At 35.5% G+C, this 18,269-nt stretch overlaps 1 protein-coding gene across 1 annotated transcript in view; it reads right to left on the bottom strand.

The window, feature by feature from the left end:
- CCDC171 (coiled-coil domain containing 171) overlaps positions 1-18,269 on the bottom strand; it is a 159,666-nt gene that overhangs the window by 56,397 nt on the left and 85,000 nt on the right. The window contains 2 exon segments of the mRNA XM_054289527.1: positions 7,911-7,965; positions 10,627-10,772. Of these exon segments, the coding sequence (XP_054145502.1) occupies positions 7,911-7,965; positions 10,627-10,772 (201 nt within the window).

The raw sequence follows: 18,269 nt of genomic DNA on the forward strand, positions 1-18,269 counted from the left end.
CAAGCAAAATGGTTTCTACCACACTGCTATGTGTTCTGCATGTGACATACAACAGATAAAAATTAGTTTGGAACTTTTTAAGTAGAACAAAGCAGTTTGAATGCAAATCTTAGTCCTAACCACAGTCTTGCAAGTCTGTGGCTGATTTAGCTGCATAGTGTCCGTATTTCCAGGGCAGCATGTTGAGTGGGGGCCATATTACACAGGTTTAAAACATGCACACGTACCCACAGTCCTTTGCCAAGGGAAGCATTTTAACAGAAATAAGTTACAACTGCTTTGAATGGGCAAGTCTTTGTTACAGTGTTATACAAATGATTATAGGACTAAGAAGAATAATATTTTATACATTGTTGGATAGAATTAAACCTTCACGAACACTTCTTATTTTTTTTCACATTTAATATGAATTGCTAAAGTTTTCTGACTCCATATTAAAAATACAAATTAATGTACAGGAAGAAGTTCCCCCAACAATAATACTGAATAGTCTTGATAACAGTAGTTCTTCAAGTAAGTTACTGATACAGATTATTTTCCTCAGGATACATTTTAATACTTGGGGCTCTCTAGAAAACCTAAAAAAGTGATCAATCTAAGTGTGATCCATTTAATGGAATACAGACCCCAAATTATTTGCTGCAGGATTTTGCACAAGTAATATCCAAAGAAGTACCTCCCACAGCACCCTGTCAGATCGTAAAGTAAATCTGTTAATATTGGTTGCTGTTAATACCAGTCTGAGCCTGCTCTGAAAGTAAGGAAATTACTACAAAAAGTGTATATTCATCTTATCGAATGAGGGCCTATATAATTTCAGATACAACATTTTCCATCAGGATGTTTCAGCAACCAAGGATCACTCCAGAAGTCAAAAGATTGCCTGTGACAAGTCTGTGACAAGACTGCGTATCTTAAACTGAAGGCACTTTAAATCAAGCACCTAAAAACTGGGAAATTATAGACACAATTAGAGAGACAATGAGGTGTGGGATGGTATTTGGAACCAAATTTGTCAATTGAACTTCAAAAACACCGCATCAAACCTTTTTTTTTTTTTCCCCGAGAGGGATAAAAACCAAACTACCAAATCACAATATATTTTGCTCAGACAAGAGTGTCTTATAGGACAGAAAGGGAAACAGTTTAATGGATACTTGTTACATCACAGTTAGGTTTGAGTCATCATTAAAAGCCATCAGATCATTGCACATGCATGCATCAAAAGAAATATGTCCTCAAGTCCACTTCTGTTGATAGTGGAGGTTTAAACAGATTTTGATATACCTTAGTGTAGGTGGCCATACATTATTGCAATTAGTTATACCCAATATTTACCTCAATACAATAACTACAGAACTACTGAAAATCTCTGTATTAGCATACTGATTCAGTGACTATGCTTTCTGATTACTGCTATACAAATTTGTATTTAATTACAAAACAAGCCATTTCACAGGTGCTTTCTAAGAGAGCATTAATTACTGAATAACAGTGTTTGTGTAAAGGAGATATATCTCATAAAATTGATGTTTTGGGTGTGCTTGACTTTTTTTTTTTTCTTTTTTTTTCCTCCCTTCAGGACTAGTCAAGATTATGGAAATTTGCAGAGCAGACTACCATCCCAGACTTACCTATCAGATTAATTCAAGCTTTCTGATATTACTACATACACACACTGCATGGTCAGTTGAATAAGATATTAATTTGATCCACAGTTGATTTTTTGCAAATGTTGACCACGGCACCTAAGCTTCTCTATAGCTGCAAGATGTGCACTACAATACATCCCCTATGAAAAGGTTTCAGTGACCTTGGGCTGAAAATGAACTTATGTCAGGAGAAAATAACCATTAATGTAGTCAATAATTCCACAATTCTCAAAACAAGGATTTCTCTTTACTGAAGGCAAATTATATATAAGTATTCAGCCTTTTAAAAAACCCAAAACAAACAAACAAACAAAAAACCAAAAAACCCCACCTCCACCAACAAAAAAACCCAAACAATCTACTCAAAATAAAATCAAAAAATCACCTTAAAACCAACAAAGAAAACCAAAATATAGAAACAAATATATCCTGAAATTAGTTACTTAGATACATCCAAACTGAAAACAGTTAAGCACATGGATATGACATTCGGTAATGTCTTATCTTTACTTTGTGAAGGTTTTTAAATCCCTCTTGAGCTGGAGTACCATTTTTAGCTTGGCTAGGTCAGAATGACACTGAACAATATGAGTGATGACACACTAGACAGCTATATGGACAGGGTTGTCATCAGCAAGCCAGCTGTGCTAACACCTGTATGTCCTGCACAACTGATCTTTAGGAACATGGATCAAGAAAGTCAGATTGCTAGGAGGGGAAACAAAAGTCATTCATCAAACACTGAAATTAAGAAGCACTCATTTGAGATGCAGGAGGAGAAAAAGCAATATTTTTATTGCACTTGTTTCTTATTACAGAGAAATAATAGCTGGTTTTCTACTGCAAACTTCTTACAGAAATTATTTAGAATTTTAACAACCTAATTGGGTTTTCTTGGTGATTTTTTTGCACGTACACATACTCACTGTTTCAATAGGCTTGTGATAGGGCCAGTTGAGAACAACCCAGGACCACAGTGATGGACAGACTTTGAGTACACATATAAAGCAGACTTCACACAATATTAATGTGTCTAACACACAGATAAACCATCTTGGGAGTGTCGTTAGGTTAGGCAAAAAAGAATTAAGTTGAGATCTCTAAAATGAGGGCTTTTAAATCATTATTGAGATAACTAAACAATATGATGGACTATAGATCCCAGTTTACTGAGAGAAATGTGGCTGAACAGTATACCTGAATGTGTCAGGTCATATCTACTGCAGTCTGACAGAGACAGCTAACTTAAGTCTCATAAGTGTTCTCTTCTTCCAGGACCTGATCAATTTGTGGTCTCATTGCTGCAACTAACAATTATTGCCACTTACACTTGAGTGTTTTTTCCGATGTAGTCACTTGTATATGGACTTAAACCTATTGCAAATTATTCCTTGCAGGCCATAAAACTGTCATCATAAGGAAATGCATTTGATTGCTATGGACCACATCAGAAATAACAACCTACTGCTACAACCTTACTAATTCTCAAGTATTCAATGGCCTCACCCCATCTCCAACTGTATTATATAACTGTATTATATGTGCTGTATTATAAAAAACCAAACCATTAAATTAGATAAAGAAATATAGTTCTGTCTTTGTATTTTAAAAAATATATTATGGGATGGATGATACAGTGTTCATACTTTTTTCAATGATAGAGTCATGGGACCCAGATCTCATAAGCAGTTTAGGGGCATTTCAAAGGAGACAACAGGGGTCGCAGCGAGGCAATGAAACACAACAGTGGATGGATTTCAAGGCATGACTGCTGACACGTCTGCATGGAAGTTGTTCTGCTAGCTAGCATATGAACCTTTCAATCAGCAGAAGTGAAGTGCACTACAGAAGTGGACAAAGAATAATTCTTCTCTCCAAGTGCCAGAAGGAAAGGAGCACACTGGATAGGTGCTTTGATCCCAAAGTGATCAAAGCACTGGTGTGCTGGTGTGTCCCAAAGTGTCAGAATGCGTAGGTTGCTAACTGTGGTATTGGGAAAAACAGTGAGCACGTTGTATTTGATTAATCTGCTAAAACAGCCAAATCCTAAGCAGCCAGGACAGACTATGATAGACTAAACTTGTCAAGATTTTGATAGTTAAGAGTACAAGAAAAAACAAAAAATTTTCTGTCACTTTGAAGACTGGCTCACTAGAATGACTTCTCATGGTGGTGTATAGCACAGGCTCTATGTAGAGAACAGAGATTTAGGCAGGCTGAAAAGGAGGCACCTATAGCAGTGTACCAGGTGCAGTCTCTGTGAGGACGGATGCGTGCAGGACAAAGTGGGTTCTAGACACCTCTGGTTCCCAACCCACCACAGGTCACAGCTAAGCCCCACAGCTCTGCTGGCAGCCCCTCTGTGAAAATTAATTTAAGAAAATTTGAGAAAAACCCATCACACAGGGAGAGAAGGAGGGAACAAAAATACTGAATATCTAAGTCAGAAAAGAAGTGAAGCAGAAACACTTAAGGCACTGGATTAGGTATTTCCTCATAGCACAGAGAGAGGGCTGTGTTGGGGCATATCCACACCATATTCCATGACGGATCCCCTTCCAGAGGAGGTCGAGGAAATCCTTCAGGATAGTTCCTGAAGGAATTAATATCCATGGAGAGTCCACATCGAAACAGATATTCTTGAAAGATGGCAGCCCACATGGAGAGCCCACAGTGATGGCAGGGAAACAGCATGAGGAGGTAGGAGCTGCAGAGAGGAGCTGGTGTGGACTGACTGCAAACCCCTGTGCCTCACAGCATGAGCAGAGCAGTCACAAGTGAAGCTGAAATTAAAAGGCAGGGTAATGCTAATTTTGAAATTGTTTCTACCTCTCCAAATCTACTTCAAAAAATAAATTAAAATAGTTTTCCTAGGTCAGCTGTTTTACCTGTGATGATAACTACTATGCAATGTCTCTATCTAGATTCAACACATGAGCTTTCTCATCCTGTTTTGTCCCTCTGTCCTCTAGAGGAGGACTGAGAGACCATCTGGGTGGGCATCTGGCTTGCTGGCCAAGGCTAATCCAAAAAAGCACTCAAACTGAGAAGCAATACAAGGGAAAGCTGAAGATTTCAGCAGAGATAGTGTAAAATTATTTCTTCCTCTGATGAGATTACAGGATCACAGAATATTCTGAGCTGGAAGGGACCCACAAAGATCATGAAGTCCACTTTTAAATCACTGGCCCATACAAGGATTGCACCCACAACAGTGGCATTATTACCATAACTAATAAATGATTAACTACACATTAAAGAATGTAGTAATGGAAATGAATAGATTTAATATCTCTTACCTGTTTATACAACCAGAACATTAAGAAATCAAGAGAAAATTAATAATGGAACACAGTTTATCAGCAAGCATAACAAGGATTTATTTTATAACAAAAAATAACCTCAACGTTTTGAGAGGAAAGTGTTTCGAGAAATAACTTATTTTTCATACATAAAAAAGGACTGCCCATGGGTTTTAAAATAAGACATGTTCTTAAATTATTTTTCTTTTTATTAGAAGACATTTTGAGAAAACTTTCTATGTTTGAACTTCAAGTAGATGGAATTTCCTTTCATCACTCTTTCAGTAAAATTTTATTTATTTCTGTTATATTTTTGCTATTACCTTCTGGTCATCTTCAGTATTTGAGAATAAAACTGAACCAAACCATAATCCTCTTGAGGTCTCTGTTTGTCCTTGGCAATATTCTGTTTTGATTTTTTTAGTTTGTTAAAACATTCACTTTGCATTTAGGTATTTGTCCATAATATTTAGATGGTATAAGATGAAGAAAGATCTCTTATATTATCAGGAACTTTTGTGGAAATAATTCAGCTCCAGGCATAGGATAAAGATAGCTAATGTGACAAGACCCAGGGTAAGACAAAAAATAACCTTCTAAAGAACATCTTGTATTTATGAAGGACAGGAAACTAGTTGCTAAAAATATTTTCTCTCTTAGCATATCCAGTGCTCAAGTTCTTCAATGGTTATGCTTCATAAATATTCACAAAGATTAAAAAGGTAGCTCCACAATGGTCTTGAAAGAATCACTATGGGCACAAGCATGCCCAGGCACTTTTTGGCAAAGTAAAATGTATGATACTAGATGTTTCATCCACTCATAGTGCAGGGCAGAAAGTGGTGTAAATTATCTCTGGTCCAGGGGCATATTAGAAGCACACACAGAGATTGTTTCCCTTGGCTCTGATTTCTCCTGCTTTTGTTTGCAGAATGTTACACCCCTATATACCCAAAGGCAGATGATCTAGTACCCACATTGTTGACTTCTGGAATTTTTGAAGGGATAGAATATGGAGAGGAATGAGGCTACTTTAATGGATCAGAATACACTGTCTTATCCTGAGTCTAACTAAGATTACTAAGGATGTCTGAAAAATCCCTCTGAGATCTATAGGTAAAAATTTAGCATTATGAATTAATAGTACAGATCCTGAAGTGATACAGTGGAATTTTGTGGATATTTGCTCATGAATACATCAACACAGAAATATCAAAACCTTCAATTTCAAACTCCTGTAAGTAAAGCTGCAGTTACTAGTAGTACTTCAGTTGATTCTGAACTTTACCCATTTTCTTTTGATGTCTTTCTTAAAACAAAAGTAAATCTCAGAATTTCTAGTGGAGAAAGAAAGGCTTATGGTTCCTTTACTAGTACATAATCCATTTCTTATGTTCTGATTTTTTACTGGGTGAGAAACCCTTTAAGAATAACAGTGTAAACTTTATCATTTATACCTCAGCCATGTTCACTAATGCTAGATAATTAGTTACCATTATGATGTAGGGTTTACATTTCAGATACTTCCCAAACAAAATCAATATTTTCCCTTTGTTCTTCTAGAAGAAATAGTATGTAAAATTTTGAATTATTCACAATCAATTTTTTTAGTTCCTGCTGAAAGGAGCATCCTGACATTTCTAATTCTTATGTTTTCTTATTCTTTAGGTTGACAAACCAGAAAGGATAAATTAGTTTGCTACTCACTAACGTGCTACAAGGGCTTAACAACTATGTACATCAAGAATTAAGAAGCAATATGGTAACTAAAATTTTCAGAAGAAAGATGGCTGTTTCTTTCTCAAGCAAATCACTGCATCAGGTTAATCAGTACTAAGCATGTGGCCTTCTCTATAGCCTTTCCCCAAACACTTCAATCGTTGTGCACATAATGGCATTGCTTTCAAAACTAAAATGTAACCTTGCAATCCAGGACAATAAATTCTGAATGCCAAGGACATGCATCTCTTACTGCAAAACACAACACCTTCTGCCTGACATTCGTTTTTATGCTTAAAGGAAGACAGTATGAAAAAGGTGGGGGCAAAAAGCAAGATAGTTTCTACCAGCACAGTTTGCTGCAGCTAAACCACACAGTTTTAGGTTTTGTCACTTTCTTGAACATTAAAGGAAAGAAAGACTTGAAAAAAGTATCTGAAAATTAAATTAGTTTTGGTGAACACAGAAACTAAAATGAAGAATAGATTCCCATGTTGCTGTGAATTCAAGATGTGATAAGGGAAATTAACACTCCAAGGTAATAAAAACACTTATTTTGCTTTGTTTTGCTCTAGACTAAAAACAGTTCTAAAACAATCAACAACTAGAGCTACAGTTAAAACAGTCCTTTTGCCTAAATAATTAATATATAAGCTTTGTTGGACTTTCAAATAATGCTATACCACAGCAAAACTGTGCAAGTCAAAGAGAATACTTAAGATTACTACTCAAATTAAAAAATGCCCTAAAAATATCATGAAAGTTTCTGACTACAGGTTACATCTTACTGTCTTTCCTTATGTTTTATCATTTATCAAAGACTAAAGTAGCATGCACAAAGCCATATGGTTTTATGGCCAACATGCATGTGACATCACCAAATGACCTCTGGCTTACACGGCATGGACTTAGCTCCATAGAAATTGTTAGTATTTGGATAGTCAACTGTCTTCACTAGGTAACTAGCAATAGTGGTCTCAGCTATTAAGGGAAGAAAAGTGGATTTTTGTAGTTAAGTTTTGTAGTAAGAAATAAGAAGTTCGTGTACTATAAAATTGTATTTTACTTCACTAATAATGAACAGTTTTTTAGGATAAAAGAAGTTGAAGGTGGAAATAAACTCTAAGAAAAGGAAGCCACCTTACAACTTCTACTCCCTCCTTTCCTGAGCGAAAGCAGTGGTAAAGCTTTGATATATTTAGAAGTACAAATCAGAGGAATAATTTTAAATTCTTACCTTATGAAGAGCGTCTTCTACAGCTTTCATATGACTAATGATCAATTCTCTATCTCTATTACAAGACAAAAAACAAGAGGTAGATCATAGAACTGAAACTCATCTGATTTAGAAATTAATTTTCTGCTACTTTTTAACTATCATGTCTTTTCAAATAATTGTTGATAACTCAAAGTATTATGGTTTTGTCTCTCTTTTTTATATCCCCAATGCAAACCTTAAACAATCGTTCATGTACCACTATTTGGAGTATTTCCATATGAAATTTGTTTCTGTTGTGGACTATCAAACTAGCTGCTGTTATGGACATATTCATTAACAAATATCATTTTCTTGAAGAGTTTTAGATGTAAAAGGCATCTAAAAGGCATCTTGAGTGGAGTTATCTAGCAGGAAGAGAATACATTCTCTTACATTTCTAAAAGTCCAGCCAAATATCCTATCTTTACAATAGGGAGGTTTGGAGAATGAAACAATTCTCTAATGCCCTTTTGTAGATTAGGACTTCAGTAAGAAAGACAGCTCTCATCAGCTATGCTGTCATGAAAAACCTTGGCCTCAACTTATGATTGACAAAAATAGAACTGAAGTTGCATAATACCATATGACTTAGGAGAAAAGAGAGCATGACCATAGGAAGTCAAATAGAATCCATGCCAGAAAATATTATTTATTTAATATTAATGATTATTTAATATTCCACAACTGTCTCTCATTTTGCCAGCTATGTGTATATTTTGTTTGAGCTTTTACAATACCAGAATCCATAGAATCAGTATGATGTAGGTTGGAAAACACCATTAAGGTCACTGAGTCCAACCCTTACCTCAGCACTGCCCGGCCCACCACTAAACGATGTCTCCAAGGGCCACATCTTTTAAATACCTCCAGAGTCTACAACTTCCTTGGGCAGCCTATTCCAATGCTTGACAACCTTTCAGGAGAGGATCTTTTCCGAATATCCAACATAAACCTCTCTTGGCACAACCTGAGGCCATTTCCTCTTGTCCTATCACTTGTTACTTGGGAGAACAGCCCAAGCCCCACGTCACTACAACCTCCTTTCAGGTACTTCCCTCAGCCTCTTTTTCTCCAGTCAAAATCATGGCATTCTTCCCCATGGAATGATGGCTGCTTTCTCATCTCTTGATTCACACTGTCTTAACAGAAAATACAGGAAAGTGGCCAGAAGAGTAAAAGTGGCTTTTACATTCCTAATAAAGTCACATAGACTTTTCTATTTTCAGGATCCTACCTTTCTTTGGACTAGATTGACAGGGTACTTGGTTGCTGGCTGGGGTTAAACCACAACAGAGAGAAATTACCAAAAGACTACTGTATTTTTGTCTGGTTTTTTACTGTTTCAGACACTTTTATTAATATTGCTTCTTACTCAGGAGGAAAGTGGAAAGAACTGCTAGCCACCACTTAAAGAAAATCAAGTCAGCCATTCTCAGAACAAGCTAGACATCTTGCTGTCTTTTACAGCACTACAAAAATTTAGGAAAGAAACTGAAAGACACCCATGCATTGCCTACAATCACTTAGGTCATGGAATTGATATTAAAATCAGAGTTTCCAGATAAGACCACAGTCAGTTTAGCTACTTTGCTTACATGCTCCAAAGGAAGAAAAAGACACTTGCACTTTTTATGAAGTACAAGTAGAACAGTTTATGTTAGAACATAACATAGAGTTCTTATGGTGAGAACAATGATGGTTGGAAGTTTTCACATCAAAAAAACCTTTTCTGAATATAAGAATGGCCATAGGGACTCCTTAGTGGAGTGCATATGCACTCCTTAGTGGAGTGCATAAAATAGATTGGGGCAGGGTGAAAAGGAGAAGGCTTTTAAGAACAAATCCTTCTTTGGGCCATAATCTGCTTTGATACACTTACACTAAATAATATTTGTCATTTTAATTAGCTCGTTAAACATATCACTGATAACTATATTAATTACATTATTTTGCTGGTGCATAAGCCCCTTAAAGCTTCTAAGCTATTCTTCTTCAGAGGTCAAATCTACCCCACGTATAATGAGAAATTTTAATTTTAAATTGAACTTTTTTAAAATCTTGGCCATGGACCAATAATATTCAAAGTGCATACTACTGTAACAGGAATAGATAACAAAGTCTGAAAGGATTTATAATTTTATCTGACTACATAACTCTAAGAGGTTATTAATAATCTCATTCAAGTCAATGGAACAGCTTTTGACTACCAATACTTTCAGAAATGGTCCCTGAACATTTCCTTCCACTCTTCAAGTTATAGTATAAAAAGGCATGGGGCTTACATCTAAATCCAAAGCTCTCTGAAATCAGAAGAAATATCTATACTATTCCACAGATAAGCCTCGGTCCAAAATGGGTTTCAGCCCCTTTAGAACAAACAATCGTTCCTTAAACAAACAGAATGTGAAGGATCTATCGAAGAGATGTTGTCAAATCAGTAAGGTAATTGGCAGACAAAATGCTTATGCATTTTGGACCAATAATTTGTAGCACTATTATGGGATAACTACAGAAAACATAACGTGCAGTGTCTTGAACAGCTTTCTTTTTCGAAGTCTATCACTGAATTTCAAAGAGAGACAGATGTACTTTTGTTTTCTAGCATTACATTAGCTAAGGCTAAAACCCTGTGCATGAAAGTGAGAATTGATCTTTTGTCTGTTTTAAGTGATCTCCCCCAGGTCCCAGGGCTCACTTGGCTGCCGTGCAGAGGGCACTCTCTGCATCGCGGATGCTCTCGCTCAGTCGACGCTTGTCCTGCTCCAGCTGGGTAAGAAGTCTATTTTGCTGACGCAGAAATCGATCTCTTCTTCTCAGCTCCATCGTTGCCTCGGAGAGACTCTGCAAGCAGACAGAAAACAGAGTTACTTGTCAGCGCAAATAATTAACTTCAGTTTATGCCATAGGCTATTAAACAAAGGGGAAAACAGACTACACTGTGTAGTAGATTTGGACCATTGCATACTAAGGTTTTATGAATTCTCTACCAAAATATTACCAACTTAGAACCCTCCAGTTTTTAGTATATTGACTGTGTACAAATATATTTATAAAATAAAATTATTTTTTGATCAAGCAGGGACATACACTATGCTACAAGTACTAAATTTACAAATATTAGATCTAAATGCAAAGGAAGTATCAAGAGTACAGTTTTAAAGAACACGGAATATTCACAAAACCTAATTTAAAATAAATATTAAAGAAAGGAATCCACAATGAAAGGGAATAAACACAGAAATATTTATTTAAAAATTTTACACAGTTCAGAAATTTCAGTAGAATAGATAATCTCATATTCTCTGTTAGCGCATCAAGTACAGTCTATTTTATGGTGCTTTCACTATTATAATATTAGTTTCCCAATATGCAAAATAATATATATATTTTCTAAACATTTCTCTCTGGCATAGAATTAACACAACATGCTTTAATCAATTCAGATTAATCCAATAGGTGAAAAATAGCACACAGGACTAATTAATATAGAATCTGGCTGGTTTCTCATCCTTTCTGCTGGGATAAATCAATACATTTATAGACTGGAGTATTAATAATTTGATTTCATAATTTGTTACATGTTACATTTCACTTATAGCTGTTAATTGCCTTTTTAGAAAGAAATTATAATCAGTGGTTATAAGCATACTTTTACACGTAGCATATTTCCTGATAGATCCTAAAATACAGAAGAGAAGGCTGCATAGTTGCAAGACTGAGCTCTTACACACCTTTTTTTCAAAATTTATGGGTATATTTTCTGCTTGAATTCCAAAAATGCTGTGCATAATTTGTACTCAGTACATGTCCTGAGTACCATGGAACATGGAGAAGTACTATGTCCTGACTCTGGAACATGGAGATCTACTATGCTGTGGATGAGTGTGAAGAACAGTATATATAGAATGCTGATAAAAATTTGGAGGGTGCTGAAAACTCAACTAACCTGAAGAAGTTTCAGACCTCTTTAAGGGTCAGAGGCATTTCAAAAAGCATTATGATAGAGAAATTTTCTATAAAATAACAATCTACAGCAAAGGACTGCATAGTCCTGTAAAATAAACTGTCATCTCTGGACTGGCATAAGTCTTCTTCTTACATTCCTAAAGAGAAAAGGCAACCAGTACTTCAACAGTGGTGTATTTTGAAGGTACAGCACCATCACTTGAAGACTTGTAAAGGAATTTACAAAATCTAAGCTGAAATTAATCACAACTGTAAGAAAAAAACGCTGAAGTTTATTTAAGAAACTCTAAACCTAGAAATGTTAATATTATTCTTGTTCAAATGACTGCAGGTTGAATAATTCTATTTTGACTCTTATGTCTTTATTTTCAATAAACAACTGATATATTTCCCCTAAGGAAAGATAAACACACAGATAGCATTCATCCACTGCACAAGGATATTCAAAACCAGAAGCCTTGTTTTCAGAAATTCTACCCTTAAGCCACTGGCAGCTAATCAAATCCCTGTCTAAACAGATGACTTTGTGAATTATCAGATTTTCAGAAATTTTATTTCCAAGAACTGAAATGTGGATTAGCGTGGATAAAAGGATCCATCTCTGGTTCAAAAACAAAGAGCATTATCTTCTTCCAATTATTTTGTTTACTGTTTGCTTTCAACATTGAGGAAAGAGTTCTGAAAACCAAGTCAAGTAACCCCCTGCCCATATTCCCACCTTTGAAAAATGGACTATATTTGAGCACAGAACAAGGTCTCTATACACAGAACAAGGTCTCTATTACCAATGTTTGGTCCAACCCAGCTTCCCACCTGACTGAAAAATCTGGTTTTAAGAAGTTTCTGCTAGTATTTTGATGCAAGAAATTTTTGATGCAGATGCTGTTGAATGGATTTTGGTCCCAGCATCCTAGCAGCCATGGTAGAGAAAGACAGGATAATAGGAACATTATGCATATTTATTTTATTTTTATTATAGCTATCCATCTGCAGGGGTAGAAGAGTTGTTGGCTCCGACATAAATCTTTCATTACTGACCATGAACAGTGAAAAGACCCACTAGTCAAAATCTTCTGTGAGCTGCTAACTAACCTAGGTTACTCATTGCAAGCACATGCCTATTAATGAGGCAATAGCAGGGTCTAACTTTTTTAAGGAGCATGGTCAGCAATCCATGCTAGCTAGTGATGAAGCAATATAGAAATGGTTAAATCAAGTATCTCACTGAAGAGCTGCTCAAAGAGCAATTCAAAGAGAACCCCATTATTTACAGAAATCTCTAAAGGATTAATACTTTATCTAGTAACAATGCAATATCTAAACAAAATGGAAACTGATTTTAGCACTCCAAAAGCAGTTTCAGCAATTACTTGAAGCTTCTTGCTACTGTGGGTTAAAGTCAAGCCTTGGAAATGTTCAAATACAGTGTGGTGTATTATAAAATAATGGCTGGTAAGCCTCTTTTTTTGCTTCTTCAGATTGATCTAATTAAAACCCTTGATAAACTTTATGGACTCTAATATTTCCAGCTGAGTGACTGAAACCAAGAGGGTGTGCCTCAAGGCAGCAAGGCAACAATGATAAGCAGCAGGTTAGCCACTAATTTCTCAGCTAGGGTAGATTGTGAAAGTGTGATGTTCTGATATCCAAGAAAGTGTTCAGGAGAGAATAGGATAAATCAAGTTTAATAACTCTGCTCCTAATTGTTCCCTCAATGCTCCACTCTAATTACTTGGAGAACTCTCCTGACTGTCACCTGATATTAAGTTGTTGGAGGCTGAGTGTGGAGCAGTGAGATAATCAATAAACATTTAGTGGGGAGAAGAATGAAGATCCCGTTAAGCAGTGGGAACCTGCAGCACCCAAAGCCCTTCTGCTCATGAGAAAACCTATGGGAGAGCCATAGTGATTGCAAAGCAATAATCCAAAGCACTGGTTTTAGGCTTTGAGGCCTTTAGGCAACAGTACATTTGAGAAAAAAAGGTTAACACGGTCATCCTAATTACAGCCCATTTTCACATTCTTCATATATAAGCAAAGACAAGCCAATTAGGTAGAAAGGAAGATAAGGGAAGTTTTATTTGTATACTAATTAAACCCCTGATGAAATTAAAGGAAAAACATACAGCTCTGTAATTGTGTCTGAGAAAGGTCACTTCAGGTTCAGTTATCAGAAAAGCACAGCCTTGAGATATTTCACTTAATCCACAATATAGCCCTTATTTTGCCCCCCAGGTCTTAGTATTTACAAAAATAAGAAAATTTCAAAACCTGATAATGCATTTATCTTGAAATGTTTTCTGTGGACAATTACAACTGTTAGAAAGTTGAGGCTAAGTGTGATAAGAAGAATGAAGGTTTTAAAAACCAAGTGTGTTTGCACACAGTTCTGTGAAGATGCTGAGCTTTCACTTTCAAGTACAAGCGATTCTGAACCACCTTAGAAGTTAAACTCCAATTTATGAACATTCTGTAAAATGCCATTTATCTGTCTTTCTCGGGTTTTTAGGCATTTGGGTGCTAATTCAGACATCACTGCACTCCTTCCTCTCCAGTCTGCCAAATTCTCACAGATCAGTTGAGTTTTCATCAGAATCTTTAGAAGGAGTTTCCTTTAGAGACATTTAGATTTTTGACCTATTTTCCCTCAAAAATTAAGCATAAAAAACATTTGTTGGAGAGAACAGCAAGCAACTGATAGCACTGAAGAAAAATCTCATTGGCTGTCTGTTGGCTTGGTCCTTCCACAGGCTTCCTTTAACAAGTTTAGGTTTTGCAGTCAGGAAACTTTTTATTCAAAGCCCATTACAAAAAGAAATCAAAGTTTAATATTGTAATTCTTTACACATAAAAAGGACTCTGTTCAAAAGATAACAGATGGACAATCACTTCAGATGAACAATGACAGTCATACAGTTTAAATTCATGCAAAGCATGTGTGACACATTTATACTGAGACTGTATTTTCCAAGATCAACTAAAGCTAGATCAAACTGCTTAGTAAATTAGATTTAAATTACACAGACACAACACAGCAGTATAAAATATGCAAATACACTGCAGTATGTGTATAATGAACTAATTTGTGAAATTGAAGATTTTCTCTTTCAGATGAAATTTTATATGCATATTCTCTATTTAGATGCAAAATATTACTTTTTAAAAATACATTCTGAAAGCTGTCCTACACCCACAACTAATAAAATTTCGCAATGAAAAGAAGTATAGAAAGTTTAGCCAGCATCCATTCCTTCACCAGTTTAAATACACTTCCCGTTATTATTGCTGGAAAATATAATGATCTCTGAGTGCCCCCCAGAAGTGTACACATAACCTAAAGCAGTTTCAAATGGTTCAAATCCAACAGGTACAACAAGCTACATTAATATTTAATGTTTACCATATTTTTAGTCTTCACCACTGCAATGCAAATCAAATACATCAGCTCAAACTATACAGCTGAAATTCCATGGGATGTTTTTTGAAAAGAATCTTTATTTATCAAGAAGAAATAGAAATTATGCTTCTTCTAAGAAACATTTAAATAAAATTTTATTTGAGAGTCATTCAACAGATGGGGAAGGGAAAATCCACATATTTACATTTTGTAAGAGATTTTTCTTACAAAATTCACTTGAAATTTGAGGCACTCATGTCATGAAAGCAAATGACATTCATCACCTATGTACGTGTAGACAACAGCCAATTTATTGACAGAAACATAGCCCTTAGACATCCAAGCAAGTTTAGGCACCTCAAACACCTCACCTGCAGTGATTCAGGCTGGATTACAGTGCCTCAAAGACTTTCAGCTACGTTTAATATATCTCTTTGCTATAGTGCAAACATTTCTCAATAGAAAATCTATTCTGATCAACAAGAAAGCAATCTATTTTTCAACTGCATTAGCTCAAGATATTTAGCAAAATATGACTGAAAATGCTTTGTGAAGTCATTGAGTTGTGTATGTTTTAAAGTTATTGTGAATTAAAAGAGTTTAGTAATTTAAACAGAGTAGCTTTTTCTGAATAATTTCACACAATAAAATCTCTTTCAGAGGACACATTATATGCTCGTTCAGCTCCAAAGTAAAACTAAACAAAACTTTTAAAGTGAAGTAATTACAAAACATAAACTTCCCACACAAAACCTATATCCTCATGGACTGTTGACGGAGACCCTTTTGAATAAGAAGATGCTCTGGGCCTTTCAGACATACACTAATCCCAACAGAGAACACTACTTTTAAACTGTGGTTTGGGAAATGATAAAATACATTATAAAACCCATCCACATTATAATTTAGAACTTTTAATCATCTGCTAAGCTAAGTGAATTAGTATTACTGGAAAGCTGCAGAGGATTATATCGCTTAATAGGACAAACACAATTTTGTAAAAACTCAGGCTTTATCACTATGAGTTTTAAGAATAATCCTTGAAGTTAAGTGAGAATAAATTTTTGGAATCATGTGCATGGTGGTATGAGTACATGATCATTCACTCCTTATTCGATTTCTGACACACTACCTTAGGACTGATGTTTCTTTTTTCTCCTTAAAAATGCAAATTTCTCTCCCACCACAACACTTAGCCCTTTGCAGTAACAGACTAGAAAAGACTCAGCCCTGCATATCTAGCAGATTTTCTGTTCGTTGGCAGTGCCATGCCTCTAAATCAGATACTTAAGTGCCACCAAAAAGGAATAATGGGGGTTTTCACTGTTACACTTTTTACCCTGGTAGTCTCTCAGCCTTATAGTTGGTACAGTTCCAAGGTTTCAAAAAGATGGTCTACACCTGGATTACATTAGAAAAGATGAATTTTCAAAACTGCCATGTACCTGTAAATGAGGCACTAATATTACAAGCAAACTCTGATGCTGCTTTGTAGCACTGCTGTCTGCAATACTGGTAATTTTGCTACACATTATCTACATGTGCACATAAGCACGCACTATGCAAGGCAAAAACACAACCAACACTTAGATTTCATCTTCACTTTAAAAGTAATAATCTATCACATGTACATACATAAAAATATTTAGTTGCATTTCTATGAGGACACAACATATTGCACCAATTTCTTGCATTTCATTTGTAGCCTCTCTCATCAGTCACAGCCTCAAACTGTCTGTTTCTGATCATGTCCTACTGGTCTCAATGATCTTGCATTACCAGTGACATTTCTAAGCCCTGTAAGAGACTATTTTAAGTTCTCGAGAAATACTCTTCCATTTGCTTTGTGTCAGAAATTTGCTTAGAATATTTCTGAATGGTAACAGTCAGTTAAAACAATTCAGGAAGAAGAAGAAATAACAGCAATAAAACATTAACAATGACAACAATTTATTTACAAAGTAAATAACCACAATTTAATTCCCACTGTTTATTTAAGAAGGAATACAATCTGAATACATGACACAGACAAAAAGTCATCTGAGTCAGGCTAAATGACACAGCATTCTGCCTCAGAACTAAATTTGAGAACAAATATTATGGTACTCTGTCTTCTCTTCAGACACTGGTTAAAAAACAGGGATACTAGGAGTCTTCAGAACAGTTTCAAGGAAATTTCTAAATAGAATTTAAGGTTCAGTTCTGAGTGCAAAAATATACTGTCCATAACCTCAATGTACTGGTGACCCCAGCTAAGTTTTTTTTATGCTGAAGCCCTTTCTTGGAAGAGGCTGCTGCACAATTCCACCAGACACGCGTACATTAATGTGAGCCATCACATTGAAGAATTAGGGGCAATGACAAGAATGTCAATTAGTGCCACGCAAAGGTTTGATCTTGCTTCATAAAGAGTTTTTTATTTCCTTTAATTAATTAATTAATTAGACAAATCTCTTTTTTTAGTATGGCACTAACATTAACATGGGCTTCACAAAAGAGTTATCATTTTACATGATTTACATTCAAATATTGCATTCCCCTTCAGATGAGTTCTGACCAAATCATACATGCAAGGTATGTGTGTTTCCACAGAGCCCCAAATTTATTAAGTGCATTAATGTTTTATTTGACCATCAGGACAGCTACATCTTGCATGATGTACCAGCAGGGAGAAAACACACACCCCTTTTACTTTTTAAACCTCAAAAAATTAAGAAAGAATTTAAAAAGATGCAATTTTATATTAAAAGGTCTATTCTTCAATATAGGTCACCCCTATCCTTTCACTTATTAAAAACTGGAGAGTAGTCACCTTAGCAGAAAAAACCAGATACAGTAAAACAAAATTTAACTTACATAAAAGGCAACTCTTAAATCATTCTATTGAAAAAGCATCAAAGATATATTACATCCCAATATTCAGCAAGGAGATCAAAGTGCTATAAAGACATATTGATTAGATGTCTCACTTCCTT

Source organism: Melozone crissalis, unplaced genomic scaffold (assembly GCF_028551555.1).
Source record: "Melozone crissalis strain CALT ecotype California unplaced genomic scaffold, PUWL_Pcris_2 ptg000005l_1, whole genome shotgun sequence".
Lineage (NCBI taxonomy): Eukaryota > Metazoa > Chordata > Aves > Passeriformes > Passerellidae > Melozone > Melozone crissalis.